Below are 16,289 nucleotides of genomic sequence, written 5' to 3' on the forward strand. Positions count from 1 at the left end.
GGATCTCACAGATTGAAAAGACAAGCCTGTCTCACTGATACCCAATGATGATCTTGCAGTGGAAGACGAGGAGGAGACCATCGAAGAGCAAGAGGCCAATGAAGGGGCTGTGGACCATCAGTCAGAGCTGTCCAACTTAGCCACAGAAGGTGGGCTGACACTCAGGTGCCTAAGTGAAGCATGCAGAGCTGGAATGCATGTGGGAGCTGTTGCCCCTTTGCTTTGCCTCAGCTCCTGTGCATTTCTGGTTGTGCTGCTGACAGCTATGTTCAGACATCAGCCTGCAGTGGCCCCTGCTTCCCTGCCTTCCCCCTCCTGTCATCTGCACTGCTCTTTATTGCCTCTCTCCATCCCCTGTTGTGCTTGAATCCAGCAGCTGTTGAGCATATGTGTGGGGGCTGCAGGTCAGGACACGGGAGCTGGATGGGCCTTTCCTTGCTGGCCCCACCTCTCAGGACCACAGAGTATCCCTCTGCTGCTCTTTGCTTCTGCTTGTTGTTTTTTTTTGTTTTTGTTTTTTGGGGGGTGGGCACAACTGGTTTTGCTCAGGGGTTACTCCTGGCCATATGCTCAGAAACTGCTCCTGGCTTGGGGGACCATATGGGATGCCAGGTGATCGAACTGCGGTCTGTCTTAGGCTAGTGTGGGCAAGGCAGACACCGTTATTGTTTTTCATAGTTATTGTTTATTGGGTCACAGATAATGGGTCTTAAGAGTTTCTCTGTGTGTGATCATGTGTGCCGCAACACTTCAGTGCCACCTCTGCCAGAAAGACCTCTCTAATTGTCTCCACCCCAAGCCCCTCCAGCTGCCACCAGCCTGGGTCAGCTTCATGCAAGATAAGCACTGGACCCACTGTACTATCTCTCTAACCCCTTCTTTGTTGTATTTTATGGTTCTGAATCTTTTGTTTTATTTTGTTTTTGGGCCACACAGGGCAGTCCCTAGGGGTTATTCCTGGCTCTGCATTTAGAAGTCGCTCCTGCTAGCCTCGGGGACCATATGGAGGCTGGGATCTAACCTGTCAGTCCCAAGTCTGCCGCAGTCAGGGCAAATGCTTTACCACTTTTGCTATCATTCCGGCCCCTGATTTTGAATCTTAATTGATTAGATGATTAATCTATTTGAGTTCACTTTTGTTTTGTTTTGATTTGGGGTCACACCCGGCAGCACCCAGGGGTTACTCCTGGCTCTATGCTCAGAAATCGCTCCTGGCAGGCACAGGGGACCATATGGGATGCCGGGATTCGAACCACCGTCCTTCTGCATGAAAGGCAAACGCCTTACCTCCATGCTAACTCTTCGGCCCCTTGAGTTCATTTTTGTGCATGTGCTAAATACCAACCTTGAACAGCATCCAGCTGTCACCCAGTTTTCACAGTCTGTTGAATAGGTTTCCTTTCCGTGTCGTGTAGTCTCATCGCCTTTGTCATTCATTCACTTGGTGCTGCATTATGGGGGTTTTGTGTCCTGACCACAAATGCTTTGTGGTCACTTCTGTGGTGGCAAACACTTTCTGGATTGTGGTCTTTTCATTCTTGATGACATTTTTATTTTATTTTATTTTATTTTATTTTATTTATTTTTGGGCCACACCAGTGGTGCTCAAGGGTTACTCCTGGCTCTGTGCTTAGAAATTGCTACTGGCAGGCTCGGGGAACCATATGGGATGCTGGAGATCAAACATGGGTCTGTCCTGGATTGGCCATGTCCAAAGCAAACACCCTACTGCCGTGCTATTGTTCTTGCCCCTTGATGATGTTTGTTTGGTTTGGTTTGGGTTTGGGTTTGGTTTTGGTTTAGGTTTTGGTTTTTGGGTCATATCTGGCAGTGATCAGGTATTCTTCCTGGCTCTACACTCAGAAATCGCTCCTGGCAGGCTTGCGGGACCATATGGAATGCTGGGATTCAAACTACCGAATGAAAGGCAAACGCTCTACCTCCATGCTATTTCTCCAGCCCCGATGTTTTTAATTTTTGCATTTACTTTAATTTTTTTTTTTTGGACAGTGTACAGGGCTTATTCTGGCTCTCCTCAGAGATCACGCCATGGTAGGGATTGAACCCAGGTTGGCCTATCCAAGGCAAATGCCCTACCCCATCCATGTACTATTGCTTTGGTTTTAGTGACTTTTTTTTTTTTTTTTTTTTTTGGTTTTTGGGCCACATGCGGCGTTACTCAGGGGTTACTCCTGGCTGTTTGCTCAGAAATAACTCCTGGCAGGCACGGGGGACCATATGGGACACCGGGATTCAAACCAACCACCTTTGGTCCTGGATCGGCTGCTTGCAAGGCAAACACCGCTGTGCTATCTCTCCGGGCCCATGTTTTAGTGACATCTTTTGATTACAAATATTTGTAAATTTTATTTAATTGAATTTGTCAATTTTGTTGTGTGTATGTGTATGTTTTATTTTGACCTTACCTGGCAATATGCAGAGATGGTTTTAAAAGGGTCGAAGAGGGCCCGGAGAGATAGCACAGCGGCATTTGCCTTGCAAGCAGCCGATCCAGGACCAAATGTGGTTGGTTTGAATTCTGGTATCCCATATGGTCCCCCGTGCCTGCCAGGAGCTATTTCTGAGCAGACAGCCAGGAGTAACCCCTGAGCACCACCGGGTGTGGCCCCCCCCAAAAAAATAAAATAAAATAAAAGGGTCGGAGAGATAGCACAGTGGTAAGGCTGCCTTGCACGCAGCCAATCCAGGACATCCATATCTCTCCCGGTGTGTGTGCCCCCCCCCCATGCCTGCCAGTAGTGATTTCTGAGCGCCACCAGGTGTGACCCAAAAACAAAAAAAAAGAGATGGTTTATGGCGGTGTTTAGAGACCACCACATGGTAACAAGGATCAAACCATGATTTCCTTAATACAAAGCTTGCACTCCAGCTCTTTGAATGCTCCAACCCCTGAGTTGGGTTTTTAACTTGCCGCCATATATAGAAATGAGTTGGGCTGGAGTGATAGCACAGCAGTAGGTAGGCATTTGTCTTGCACATGTCAGACTGGAACAGACCCATGTTCAATCCCCGGCATCCCAAATGGTCCCCCAAGCCTGCCAAAAGCGATTTCTGAATGCATAGCTAGAAGTAACCCCTGAGCATTGCTAGTGTGGCCCAAAAACAAACAAACAAACAAACAAACAAAACAGCAAAAAAGAAATGAGTTGATTCTCAATATTCAGCAACTTTGCTGAGATCTAACATTATCTGCTCTTTATTTTTTCCACACGGCTGAGTGCAAGGCAAACACCCTGCTGCTGTGCTTTTTCTCTAGCCCCTATAAAACACATTTTTTAAAATTGCTTTCTTTAAGTACCATGGTTACAAAAATAGTTAATTGTTGAGTTTCGGTCATACAGTGTACACTATCCTTCATCAGTGCACCTTTCCCACCATCGATGTCTCCTGTTTCCCTCCAACCCCCAAATCCCAATCCCACCTGTCTCTAGGACCGACGGTTTGCTTCTCTCTCTCTCTCTCTCTCTCTCTCTCTCTCTCTCTCTCTCTCTCTCTCTCTCTCTCTCTCTCTCTCTCTCTCTCTCTCTCTCTTCCCTTTCCCCCATCTCTCTCCTCTTCCCCCCCCCCCTCTCATTTTCACTGTTTGTCTCTGTCTGTCTTTCCTTTTTGACCCTGTGGTTTGTACTGTTAATGGAGGGATGCCTTGCATGTCACATTCCCTTTTCTGTGCCGAGTTTGCTCTCGCGCAGGCGCGCACGTGTGTGTGTGTGTGTGTGTGTGTGTGTGTGTGTGTGTGTGTGTGTGTGTGTGTATTGTTCACACCTGGCAGTGCTAAGGGGTTACTCCTAGCTCTGTGCTCAGGGATCATTCCTAGTGGTGATCAGCAGACCATATGGGATGCTAGGGATCAAACCCTGGTCGGCCATATTACAAGGCAAACACTGTGCTATTGCTCTGGCCCCTGCACAGAGTTCTTTTTTTTTTTTTTTTTTGGTTTTTGGGCCACACCCGTTTGACGCTCAGGGGTTACTCCTGGCTATGCGCTCAGAAATTGTCCCTGGCTTGGGGGGACCATATGGGACACCGGGGGATCGAACCGTGGTCCTTCCTTGGCTAGCGCTTGCAAGGCAGACACCTTACCTCTAGCGCCACCTTCCCGGCCCCAGTGCACAGAGTTCTTGTCCAGAGAGATCAATTCAACTATCATTGGAACTAGTAGATTCTTCTCTATTCTGACTTCATTTACTGCTCTTTGCGGTATCTTTCTCTTTGGGCTTTACCTCCTGACTTTTATTTCTATTTATGGATATTATTACCATACTGTCTCTTACTTTTCTTATATCCCACGAGTGAGATTATTCTGTCTTTCCCTTTCTGTCTGACTCATTTCACTCATCATCAGAATCTCCATACATCCACAAATAAAGCAAATTTCATGACTTCATTTTTCTGAACAGCTGCATAGTATTCCATTGTGTAGATATACCACAGTTTCCTTAGCTACTTATCTGTTGCAGGGAGCCTGGGTTGTTTCCATATTCTGACTATTGTAAATAATGCTGTGCTGAACATAGGAGTGCAAAAGGCATTTTTTTTTGGGGGGGGGGAGGTCACACCAGTGGTGCTCAGGGGTTATTCCTGGCTCCATGCTCAGAAATTGCTTCTGGCAGGCACGGGGGACCATATGGGACGCCAGGATTTGAACTATATCCCTATTAGTGGTATTACTCAATTATATGGAAGTTCAATCTCTAGCTTTTTTTTGTTTTGTTTTGTTTTGTTTTTGGGCCACACCTGGCATTGCTCAGGGGTTACTCCTGGCTGTCTGCTCAAAAATAGCTCCTGGCAGGCATGGGGGACCATATGGGACACCGGGGTTCGAACCAACCACTTTTGGTCCTGGATCGGCTGCTTGCAAGGCAAACGCCGCTGTGCTATCTCTCCGGGCCCAATCTCTAGCTTTTTGAGGACTGTCCATATTTCCCAGAAAGGCTTGACTAATCTGCATTCCCACCAGCAGTGTATGAGAGTCCCTTTTTCCTTGTATCCATACCAGCACTGGTTGTTCTTATCGTTTGTGATGTGTGCAAATCTCTGGTGTGAGATGATATCTCATTGTTTTGATTTGCATCTCCCTGATGGTTAGCGTCTGTTCATTTCTTCTCCCCATTTTTTGATAGGATTCGATTTTGTTTATTTTGTTTTTGGGCCATACTCAGGGGTTCTGGCTCTGTCTCCAAAAATCACTCCTGGCAGTCTCGGAGGGCCAGATGAGATGCCAGGGTCCATCCGGGATCAAGACAAATGGCCTACTGCTATGCTTTTGCTAGGGCCCCAGTTAGACTGACTCTCTGACTCTCTGACTCTCTAACACACTCTCTGTCTCTCTCTCTCTGTCTCTCTCTCTCTGTCTCTTCTCTCTCTCTCTGTCTCTCTCTCTGTCTCTCTCTCTGTCTCTCTCTCTCTGTCTCTCTCTCTGTCTCTCTCTCTCTCTCTCTCTCTCTCTCTCTCTCTCTCTCTCTCTCTCTCTCTCTCTCTCTCTCTCTCTCCTTTTAAGCTCAGGCGTTACTCCTGGCTATGTGCTCAGAAATTGCTCCCAGCTTGGGGGACCATATGGGACACCAGGAATCAAACCCAGGTCCATCCTGGGTCAGCTGTGTGCAAGGCAAATGTCCTACCACTGCGCCACTGCTCTGACCCCAACGTAGACTTTCTTTAGAGGAGTTTCTTGTAAGGCTTTCTGACTGTACTCCACTGCTGGTTATTTGGACTGTGCTGCCTCATTGAGAGGGGTGCCACCTGCCTGGGGCGTTTGGGCTGGTCTGGCAAGAGTAACTCGGTGTCCCCTGTGTCCCTCCCACACAGACTTGCTTCTTCAATTGGCAGACCTGCTGCCTGTCACCAGTTCCTCACACATGGACTTTTCTGTGGGGTTGTTTCATGCTCCTTTGTTTGACTTCTGTCTGCCATTTCTTTCTATTTTTTTTTGTTATTTGGGGGGGGGGGGGAGTTACACCTGGCTTTGCATTTTTAGCAGGTGCTTGGTGTTGCTCTTGGAGTGCATAGGGGATCATGTAGTGATGGGAATTAAACCTGATCCTCCCGCCTGCATACTGACTAAGGGAGATAGCTGTCTTTGAGCTATCTCCATGGTCCTGAAATTTCATATTTTTATTTATGAAGCCCCTTAGGTATTTCCCATCAATAGCATTTTTTGTATTTTCATATTATAAGGTTTAATGTACACTTAATATATTTAAAAAAAATTATGACTTGGGCCAGAGCGGTGGTGCAAGCGGTAAGACATCTGCCTTGCCCGTTCTAGCCTAGGACGGACAGCGGTTCAATCCCCAGGTGTCTCATATGGTCCCCCACGCCAGGAGCGATTTCTGAGTGCATAGCCAGGAGTAACCCCTGAGAGTCACCGAGTGTAGCCCCCCCCAAAATAAGTTACAACTCAATACTGAGTTTATTTCATGGACTACTATTATTTAAGAAGTAATTAAGATCCTGTGTCACTGTTCATTTCTGGGAAACATGAAGTCATACCCTATTAAGAGGCTGAGTGGAGGCCTGTCTGTCTGTCCCCAGCTCAGCAACTCAGGACACTCACAGTCTTCCCTTGTACCCTGCAGCGGAGCTGCCCTTGATAGACCTGATGAAGCTATATGAAGGTGCCTTCCTGCCCACCTTCCAGTGGCCCCAGCCTGCTCCCGACAGCGAGGAGTCAAGTGAAGAGGAAGGTGCGTAGTGGCTTGTGGAGGGATATAGCTGGGGCAGGGATTCGGTATGGAGTTTGGGGTATCTTTATTCTTTCAGCCTGGTGGACAAGAAGGTTGAAACCGTATTCAAGAATATAATCTTAGGGCCAGAGTGACAGCACAGTGGGTAGAGTGCTTGCCTTGTACATGGCCAACCTGGGTTTGATCCCTGGTGTCCCCATATGATTCCCCTGATCTTACCAGGTATAGTTCCTAAGTGCAGAGCCAGGAATAGACAACCCCTGAAGCAAAAACAACCCCAGAAGAGTAATTTGAGTAGTAATTTTTCAGTTTTTACTTGGTATAATTATCAGAGCTCCTATATATTATGGACAAATAGAAATATTTTTTCATACTTTTTGTCATATTTTCTACAAAAGTCGTTGTATACATGTAGATTTTCATATTTTTAGAGGCAGCCATTTAACACACTGGCTTCAAGGGGTATATTTTACTTTTTATGGAGGGGTGTGAAGCAAGAACATCTTGCCATTAGTGCTTAGTGCAGATGGGGCACTCATAATGATTCTTGGTTCTGTGTCAGCAAGATCTGACAATGGACCGTGATAAGGTAATAGGGACTGTCAGGGCCGAGGAAGCATGGTGTGTCAAGGCGCACGCTCCAATCCTTTGAGCCATCTCCTTAGACAAGGGTTTATTTACTTTTTGTATTTTTTTTATAATCCAAACAGATGTGTATAGACCACACACTTTCTCTAAATATTAGATCCAGGGTTCATGAATGGGGAAGGTTCCTGAGCCCACACTATCGTTGGGACCAAGGAGAAGAGGCTGACAATTATCTGTTTTTAATGTGGGCAGCTCTTCTGCAGGTGGGGGTTGCCCAGGAGTACTGGGGAGACGAGTTCCTCATCTTTGCAGAAATGTTGATGCTTTTAGGAGAAACCTACATTTGATAGTTCTGCAGCTTTGTTCAGGCAGCATTATTGTAAGGTCTACAAAGTGCATTAAAAACACAAAATTACTGTGGAGATGTGACTCCACAGGAGAGTACAATGCTTGAGGCCTAGGGTTTGTGCCCCCTGAACCCTGAAAACTGTATTGGGGTCCATTGTTGGTAGATGTGGAAGACTACCCTGGGGACCCGGGTGTCCACAAGGATGTGGTCCTCATCGACTCGCTGTTCATCATGGACCAGTTTAAAGCTGCAGAGAGAATGCACATCGGGAAGCCACACACGAAGGACATTGCCGAAGTGACAGCTGTGGCTGAAGCCATCCTGCCCAAGGGCAGTGCTCGCATCAGCAGCTCGGTGAGGCAGGGCTCTGGGGTCAGGGCAAGCCCCACTTCCTCCAGGCTTACTCTGCCATCCTTAGAAGCGGAGCAGATTGCTTATTGATGGCCTCTCCCCACAGGTGAAGTTGAGCACCCCATCTCTGATCTATGGTGTACTCAGAGATTATCAGAAGATTGGCCTCGACTGGCTGGCAAAACTCTACCGGAAGAACCTCAACGGCATCCTGGCAGATGAGGCTGGACTTGGTAAAACAGTGCAGATCATCGCTTTCTTTGCCCACTTGGCTTGCAATGAAGGTAATTGTGGTTGTACTGTGGTAATTATGAGTTGGTTTTTATTGTTGGGGTGGATTTGGGTCACGTGCAGCGATGCTCAGAGGTCACTCCTGGGCCATGCTCAGGGAACCTGGGAATCAAACCTGGGTTGTGCTACCAACTGTACTGTAGCTTTGGCTTCTATGTGTGTTTTTGTGGGGGTGGGGTGGAGTGGGGATTTGGTTGGTGGTGATTAGGCTGTACTGGCAGTGCTCACGTACTACTTCCAGCTCAGTGGTTGGATCTTCCTCTCTCTAAAGCCCTAGTAATCTTCTACATATTTAAAGGTTTTTGTTTTTTTGGTTTTATTTTTCTGTTTTGGGGCCATACCCTGCAGTGCTCAAGTACTTATTTCTAAATTAAAGCACTTATTCCTAGCACTAGTTCAGGGGTTACTTGTGATAGTGCTTGGGGAACTGTATGTGGTACCAGCGATTGAAACAGGTAAACAGTTTAGACTATGTGCAAGGTTATCACCTTAACTCCAGTATATCTCTCTGGCCCACATCTTTGTTTTTGGCCACACCCAGTGGTGCTCAGAGCTTACTCCTGAAGAGTCAGAGATTATTACTCACGGATCTGTGCTCATGAATTACTTCTGGCCATGCTTTTGGGCACTGCTTTAGTGTGGGGATTGAACCTAGGTCAGTGCTTTATCTGCTGTAATAAATCTCTGGCCCACAGCTGCCATTATTATGTTTTATAATAAAAAAAAAAGAAGAAGAAGAGTTTGGGCCCGGAGAGATAGCACAGTGGCATTTGCCTTGCAAGCAGCCTATCCAGGACCAAAGGCTGTTGGTTCGAATCCCGGTGTCCCATATGGTCCCCCGTGCCTGCCAGGAGCTACTTCTGAGCAGACAGCCAGGAGCAACCCCTGAGCACCGCCGGGTGTGGCCCAAAAACCAAAAAAAAGAAGAGTTTATGTCCATTTGTGCTACTTCATTTGTGAGGTTTATTTTCCAGTATTCATGAGGCAGTGTGCATATGGAGTGGTCATAGGTGGGTGTTGTGTGTGCAGGTGGGACTGGCTTTGGACTGTGTTGAGCAGTGGTTTTCCCTGGCCAATATTTATTTTAGCCTGGTTTGTTGTTGTTGTTTTGTTGTTTTTTTTTTTTGTTTTTGGGTCACACCTGGCAGCACTCAGGGGTCACTCCTGGCTCCAGGCTCAGAAATCGCTCCTGGCAGGCTCAGAGAACTGTATTGGATGCTGGGGATCGAACTGAGGTCCATCCAGGGTTGGATGCCTGCAAGGCAAAGCCCTACCACTATACTAACTCTCCAACCCCTAGAAAGAATTTCTTTTTTTTGTTTTGTTTTGTTTTGTTTTTTTGGGTCACACCCAGTGACACTCAGGGGCTAATTCTGGCTATGCACTCAGAAATTGCTCCTGGCTTGGAGGATCAAACCGAGGTCCATCCTAGGCTAGTTCTGACAAGGCAGATCTTACTGCTCCGTGCCACCGTTCTGGCCCCCTAAACAGGATTTCTGAGCGCAGAGTCAGGAGTAACCCCTGAGCACCACTGGGTGTGGCCCAAAACAAAACAAATAAACTCACACCTCCTGTGTGGTGTTTGCTCTGAGGGAAGTTCTAATCTTTTTTTTTTTTTTTTTTTGCAGGCAATTGGGGCCCTCACCTTGTAGTGGTGAGAAGCTGCAACATGCTCAAGTGGGAGCTCGAGCTGAAGCGCTGGTGTCCTGGGCTCAAAACCCTCCTTTACGTCGGCAGCCAGAGAGAGCTCCGAGCAAAGAGACAGGTATTCTTTCTTTAATGTGATGGAAAGCTTGGAGATATGCTCCTTTATTTTCTCTCCTCCCTTTCTCTCTCCCTTTCTCTCTCCTTTCTCTCTCCTATCTCTCTGTCTCTGTCTCTGTCTCTCTCTCTCTCTCTCTCTCTCTGTCTCTCTCTCATTTTGCGGGGAATTTGGATCACACCAGGTAGTGCTCAGGGGTTACTCCTGGTTCTGTACTCAGGAATTAATCTTGGGGACCTTATGGGATGCTGGGGATTGAACCTAACACCCTACCTGCTATACTAGCTCTCTGGACCTTTTTTGACCTTCTTTTTCTTTATTTCTTAGACCTGGCTGTGTTCAGGGGTCAATCCCAGTGGGAATTGGGGAATTGGGTTGCTTGAGAATTGAACCCAACTTGGCTGCATGCAAGGCAAGCGCCCTAACCACTTTACTATTGCTCTGGCCCAAAATGCTCCCAACGTGAAGTCACTCTTACTTGTTGAATCAATATCAGTGACATTCTTGGGAGATGTGGATCTTCCCATTTTGCTGACACCCTGAGCCCTTGAAGACATGGGTGGCCCCTCGTCACATCATCACTATGTGCAGGTGGCTACAGGTATGCCTTGGCTCATCTTGTCCTTAAGAGCCAGGGAGTTTTCTTCCCGACAAGCAGAATCATATGAAAGCTGCCACACCCTGAACCTGTATTCCCTTGATCCTGGTCACCATGCCTGTAGGAGCACAATATGTTGTTCTGGGGTCTGAACTTTGATCCCAGTTTTCATGGTCATGAGACAGCTGTTAAGGGCATTTGCAGTGTACTAACGTGGTTGGACACGGCTCACGCTCCTGCTGTCCAAGATGAGGGTTTCAGGGATCTGTTACAGGTGCCAGTTATTCACTGAGGAAGAAGTGCCCATATAATCTAGGGTATGTTACATTGGATAGTCTTTATGGAAAATGTTTTCTTTCTCATAGAAAGTGTTTTTAGGGACCAGAGAGGTAGTTCTGTAGAGTGCTTGCCTTGCATACAGCCGATTCAGGTTCGATGCCCAGCATTCCATATGGTCTTCCGAACATGCTAGGAGTCCAAGAAAAGAAAATAAAAAAGAACATGCTAGGAGTAATTCCTGAGTGCAGAGCCAAGAGTAACCTCTGAGCATCACTAGGCATCACCCTAAAACAACAAAAAAGTGTTTTTATTTGTATAAGAAGCCAGGACCTGTTCAAGTTAACATAGCTGATGGCAAGACCTCACAATTCGGGTAAAGGCATCAGTGACAGTTTCATTTGCTACTGTCCAGCTTCCCTATGTCTTATCTAGGAGTCCCTGGCCAACTCTTAGGCTTCATACACCAAGTGTGTTTTTTTTTTTTTTGGCTCTTTGAACATGAATTTGCTTCTAGAAAGCAAATCTCTGAGCTCCCTAGCAGCAGAGATGCTTTCCTTCTGAGCAGCATCTCTTGCCCCAGCTTGTCTTTGCCACTGCCCTAGCGTGCAAAGGGAGGTTAGTGCAAGGCATGGGCGTGGTGCCCCACACTGACACCTGTGCTGCCCATAGGAGTGGGCTGAGCCTGGCCGCTGCAATGTCTGCCTCACGTCCTACAAGCAGTTCTTCCGGGGCTACAGCGCCTTCCTGCGGGCACGCTGGCGATGCCTTGTCATTGATGAGATGCAGCGCGTGAAGGGCATGAGTGAAAGGCACTGGGAAGCTGTGTTCTCGCTGCGCAGGTTGGTGCTCCGTGCCCTTCCTTCTCTGTGCACACATGGGTGCCACCTGGTCCTCCACACAGGTTATGTCTCTCAGTGCAGGACACAAGGAGATGCGTGTCCTTTGATATATGCCCCTTCTCCAGGAGTCACTGTGTCTGCCCCTTCTCCACAGCCAGCAGCGCCTGCTGCTCATTGACGCGCCCCTGCATAATACTTTCCTGGAGCTGTGGACCATGGTGCACTTCCTCATCCCTGGCATCTCCAGGCCGTACTCGCACTTCCCGTTGAAGGCCCCCAGTGAGGAGAACCAGGATTACTACCACAAAGTGGTCATCCGCCTTCACAGGGTCTGTGAGGTGCTTCTGCTGAGACTTGGGGTGTTGGTGTATGCACATGCCTACATCAGTGAAGAGTCACAGTTGTGCTCTGCTTCAGGTGACACAGCCATTTATTTTGAGGAGGACGAAGAGAGATGTGGAAAAGCAACTGACAAAGAAGTACGAGCATGTGCTGAAGTGCCGCCTCTCCAATCGGCAGAAAGCTCTGTACGAGGACGTCATCCTGCAGCCCGGGTAAGTGATCGTGCAGCCACCTGCTCCTCTGAACCTTGCTCCCAGGCCACACTGTCAGGCCTCTGCACCAGGTTGCTGGCCCATTTAGTCTGGGTGCAGCCCCCATATCACCCTGTGGGTCGCTGTGCTGAGGTGGGTGCACGAGACACTTGTTCACCTGAGGCCCATCTGCTGGAGCAGGGCAGTGCATGTGGCATTGAAGCCAGCAGCAGGCCCTTGGCAATCCTCCCCTACCCTGGCTGCCTGTGCCGATGCCCTTTCCCCTACACCCTTTAAGTTTCGCAAGAGCCACGGATAAATTCAGGAGCTCTCCAACCTGTTGGGGGTTGAGAAGAAGTACCCGCATAACTCACTGGCCGGATCTGGGGGTGCTGCTGCCTTGTATGTGGGACTCGACCCCGCCCTAGCGCCCTGCTTATCTTCCTGTGCAGCACCCAGGAGGCTCTGAAGAGCGGGCACTTTGTGGATGTACTGAGCATCCTCCTGAGACTACAGCGCATCTGCAACCATCCGGGGCTGGTGGAGCCCCGGCTTCCAGAGTCATCCTACACAGCAGAGCCGCTGCAGCTCCACTCGGCATCCCTAGTCTTGAAAGCACTGGATGGAGATGCCTGGGAGGTGAGTAGGAGCAAGGGGGAACAGAGGCATCTTCACCATGTCCTTTGAGGGAGGGAGAACTAATCCAAACCTCAGACCCCTTGTAGGTGTGGGTGATTCTGACCATCCAGCTGATATTAACATAGGGCATTGGAGGATGGAGATGGGGTTCCTTACAAATGGCCTAAAGCTCTTTGGGACCAAGGACAGCGCTGCTGTGTGCATACCAGTGGGTGAGAGGATGACACATGATGCAGTGGGAATTGGAGACCTTGTCTCAGAGGACCTGCTCTGCCCCTTGGGACTGGCCCCTGGGAAGCAGTGGCCACTGCTGGCTGTCAGGAATGCTGCTTGATGCCTGGTTGATGCCAGCCCACTGCTCCTCCCTGGAAGCATGAACGAGGCAGCCCAAACCTGCTTCCTTGGGACCTCTGCCCCTCTTCTGCTGCTTACTGGCTTTCACTTCGCTTTGGTGTTATTTCCTCATTCTGGTAGCACTTGGTAGCTGCAACTGGTTTGTTGCTTGGGGATTAAACCTGCACCTCCTGCTGCAAATGTGCTCAGCGCGTTTTTTTGTTTTATAATTATTATTATTATTTTTTGGTTTTATTATTATGTTTATAATTAAGGTAAGAGTCATTAATATGGTGAATTTGGCTAGGTTATTGGGGGGGGGGTTGGGCCCACACCTGGTATGCTCAGGGTTGACGCCTGGGCTCTATACTTAAGAATCACTCCCGGTGGGCTGGGCGTACTGTATGGGATGCCAGGGATGGCCATATTCAAGGCAAGTGCATTCCCACAATTGTGTCAGCCCATGGTGGTTGTTTTTTGTAAACTGCAGACTTTGGTAGTCTTTTTTTTGGTTTGTTTTTGGTTGTTATTTATTTATTTATTTATTTTTGGTTTTTGGTTTTTGGGTCACATCTGGCAGCACTCAGGTGTTACTCCTTGCTCTACGCTCAGAAATTGCTCCTGGCAGGCTCGGGGGACCATATGGGATGCCGGGATTTGAACCACCGTCCTTCTGCATGCAAGGCAAACGCCCTACCTTCATGCTAGCCTCTGTCCCTATTTTTTGGGTTTGTTTGTTTGTTTGTTTGGGGGCCACGCCCAGCCTCACTCAGGTTACTCCTGGCTCTGAGCTCAGAAATCACTCCTGGAAGACTGGGGATCTTACAGGATGCCGGGATGAAACCCAGGTCATCTGCGTGCAAGACAGACTCCCTGCTTGCTGTGTTATCTCTCTGGCCCATCCTTTGGTAGTCTTGATTTGGTTTCAGTTTTTGGTCACAAGCGTACACACACCCAGCAGTGTGACTTGGCAGTGAGAGGACACAGAACTACCAGAGGCCATGTCCATACCTGGAGACATGAGAGCTGGTGTGTGCATGTGCTGGTGGCAGGTTCTGCTCTTCAGGCTACCCTGTGACCCAGGGCCAGGCTGCAAGACTGGGAGCCACTGTTTGCACCAGGAGAAAAGTGCCTGCATGGTTGGTCATGCTCCAGGCACAGCAACATGCTAGGTACCACCCTGCTAGCTCTGCTAGCTCAGAGAGGGCTCGTCTGTGTCTGGTGGGTAGTGAACTGGAACTTCTTCTGCTTAGGAGTCAACTTTGGTGTCACTGGGGGGACCCATCTGTGGTGCCTCGTGTTGAACTGGGGTTGACCACATGCAAGGCTTATAATCTTTTCTTTTTTTTTTTTTTTTTTTTTGGTTTTTGGGCCACACCCGGTAACTCTCAGGGGTTACTCCTGGCTATGCGCTCAGAAGTTGCTCCTGGCTTGGGGGACCATATGGGACACCGGGGGATCGAACCGCGGTCCGTCCAAGGCTAGCGCAGGGAAGGCAGGCACCTTACCTTTAGCGCCACCGCCCGGCCCCGGCTTATAATCTTTTCATCTTTGGTTCCTGGGCACCGTTTTCCATGAGTTAGAGGAACAGCTATGTAATAAGTCAGGTTAACAGAGGAATTAGGGTGAGTGGTATCTTACATGTTCTAGTTCCATTTTTGTAGCTTTTGTTGTAAAATCATTAAGAAAATTCGGGGCCAGGGGGCAGAGAGGTAAAGCGTTTGCCTTGCATGCAGAAGGTCGGTGGTTCAAATCCTGGCATCCCATATGAACCCCTGAGCCTGCCAGGAGCAACTTCTGAGCATAGAGCCAGGAGTAACCCCTGAGCGCAGCTGGGTGTGACCCAAAAACCAAAAAAAGAAAAATGAAAAAGAAAATTTGGGACCAGAGAGATAGCACAGCGGTAGAGCGTTTGCTTTGCACGCAGCCGATCCAAGATGGATGGTGGTGGTTCGAATCCCCAGCATTCCATATGGTCCCCATGTGTGCCTGCCAGGAGCAGTTTCTGAGAACAGAGCCAGCAGTAACCCCTGAGCACCACCGGGTGTGACCCCAAAAAACAGAAAAGAGAGAAAAAGAAAATTCAAGCTCCAAGGAGCCGGAGCAGTGGCACAAGTGGTAGGGCATTTGCTTTGCATGCAGCTGACCCAGGACAGACCGTGGTTTGATCCTTCCGGTGTCCCAGATAGTCCCCCAAGCCAGGAGTGATTTCAGAGCGCATAGCCAGGAGTAACCCCTCAGTGTCACTGGGTGTGGCCCCAAAACCAATAAATAAATAAATAAATAAATAAATAAATAAATAGAAAATTCAAGTCCTTAAGTCACCTGAACCTGCTCATTATTGGCTTTAGTGTGTGCACGGGGCTGTTGATTCATCACTCCTTCCTTCAGCCTTGTCTTCCTTGCATGCACTGTAGGAATGACTTGTGATCCTTTTAGGTGCCCCTCCTTATGCAGCCATTTCTCTTCCCCCCAGGAAGCTGATCTTTCCATATTTGACCTCCTTGGCTTAGAGAATAAAATGACCCGCCATGAGGCCGAGTTGCTAGGCAGGAAAAAGGCGACACGGAAACTCCTAGAGGAACTCTCCACCACGCCAGTCCCAGCTCCCCGACCAGCCACTCTCAGACTGAAACCCAGCAGGTGTGTGAACTCCAGTTCTTCTGCTCCCTGCCCTCTAGACAGCCCTGGGACCCAGGCCCAGAGCTGAGCTCCTGAATGGAGAGGCTCAGGGTCTGCTAGGTTTTCCTTCTGAGATAGCACCAGGTCTGAGTCCTGTGAGAGAGCGGCCACTATGCTCCCACCATTACCCCCGGCTAGGCCCTTGTTTGCTGCCCAACAACCTTTGGAGATGCAGAGTGCATGAGCTGTGTGTTCTGGTGACCTGTCAACTCCAGGGAGCTTGGGCTACCTTTAAAGGACACAGTAAGAGATGAAATGAAGTAAACAGTTTAAGATAGGCCCAACCTAGCAAGTTGAATATGGTGCTGAACTCAGTACTCAGGTGAAAAACAAAAGAAGGC

General features: G+C 48.6%; 1 protein-coding gene across 1 annotated transcript in view; it reads left to right on the top strand.

The window, feature by feature from the left end:
- The window catches only part of EP400 (E1A binding protein p400), a 73,115-nt gene that overhangs the window by 26,770 nt on the left and 30,056 nt on the right, over positions 1 to 16,289 (top strand). Inside the window, exons 11-20 of the mRNA XM_049769270.1 lie at positions 60 to 149; positions 6,597 to 6,704; positions 7,805 to 7,995; positions 8,099 to 8,276; positions 9,912 to 10,048; positions 11,592 to 11,761; positions 11,916 to 12,090; positions 12,179 to 12,315; positions 12,747 to 12,933; positions 15,743 to 15,909. Of these exons, the coding sequence (XP_049625227.1) occupies positions 60 to 149; positions 6,597 to 6,704; positions 7,805 to 7,995; positions 8,099 to 8,276; positions 9,912 to 10,048; positions 11,592 to 11,761; positions 11,916 to 12,090; positions 12,179 to 12,315; positions 12,747 to 12,933; positions 15,743 to 15,909 (1,540 nt within the window). The remainder of the gene's footprint in view (positions 1 to 59; positions 150 to 6,596; positions 6,705 to 7,804; positions 7,996 to 8,098; positions 8,277 to 9,911; positions 10,049 to 11,591; positions 11,762 to 11,915; positions 12,091 to 12,178; positions 12,316 to 12,746; positions 12,934 to 15,742; positions 15,910 to 16,289) is intronic.

The sequence above is a fragment of the Suncus etruscus genome, chromosome 2, assembly GCF_024139225.1.
Source record: "Suncus etruscus isolate mSunEtr1 chromosome 2, mSunEtr1.pri.cur, whole genome shotgun sequence".
NCBI lineage: Eukaryota > Metazoa > Chordata > Mammalia > Eulipotyphla > Soricidae > Suncus > Suncus etruscus.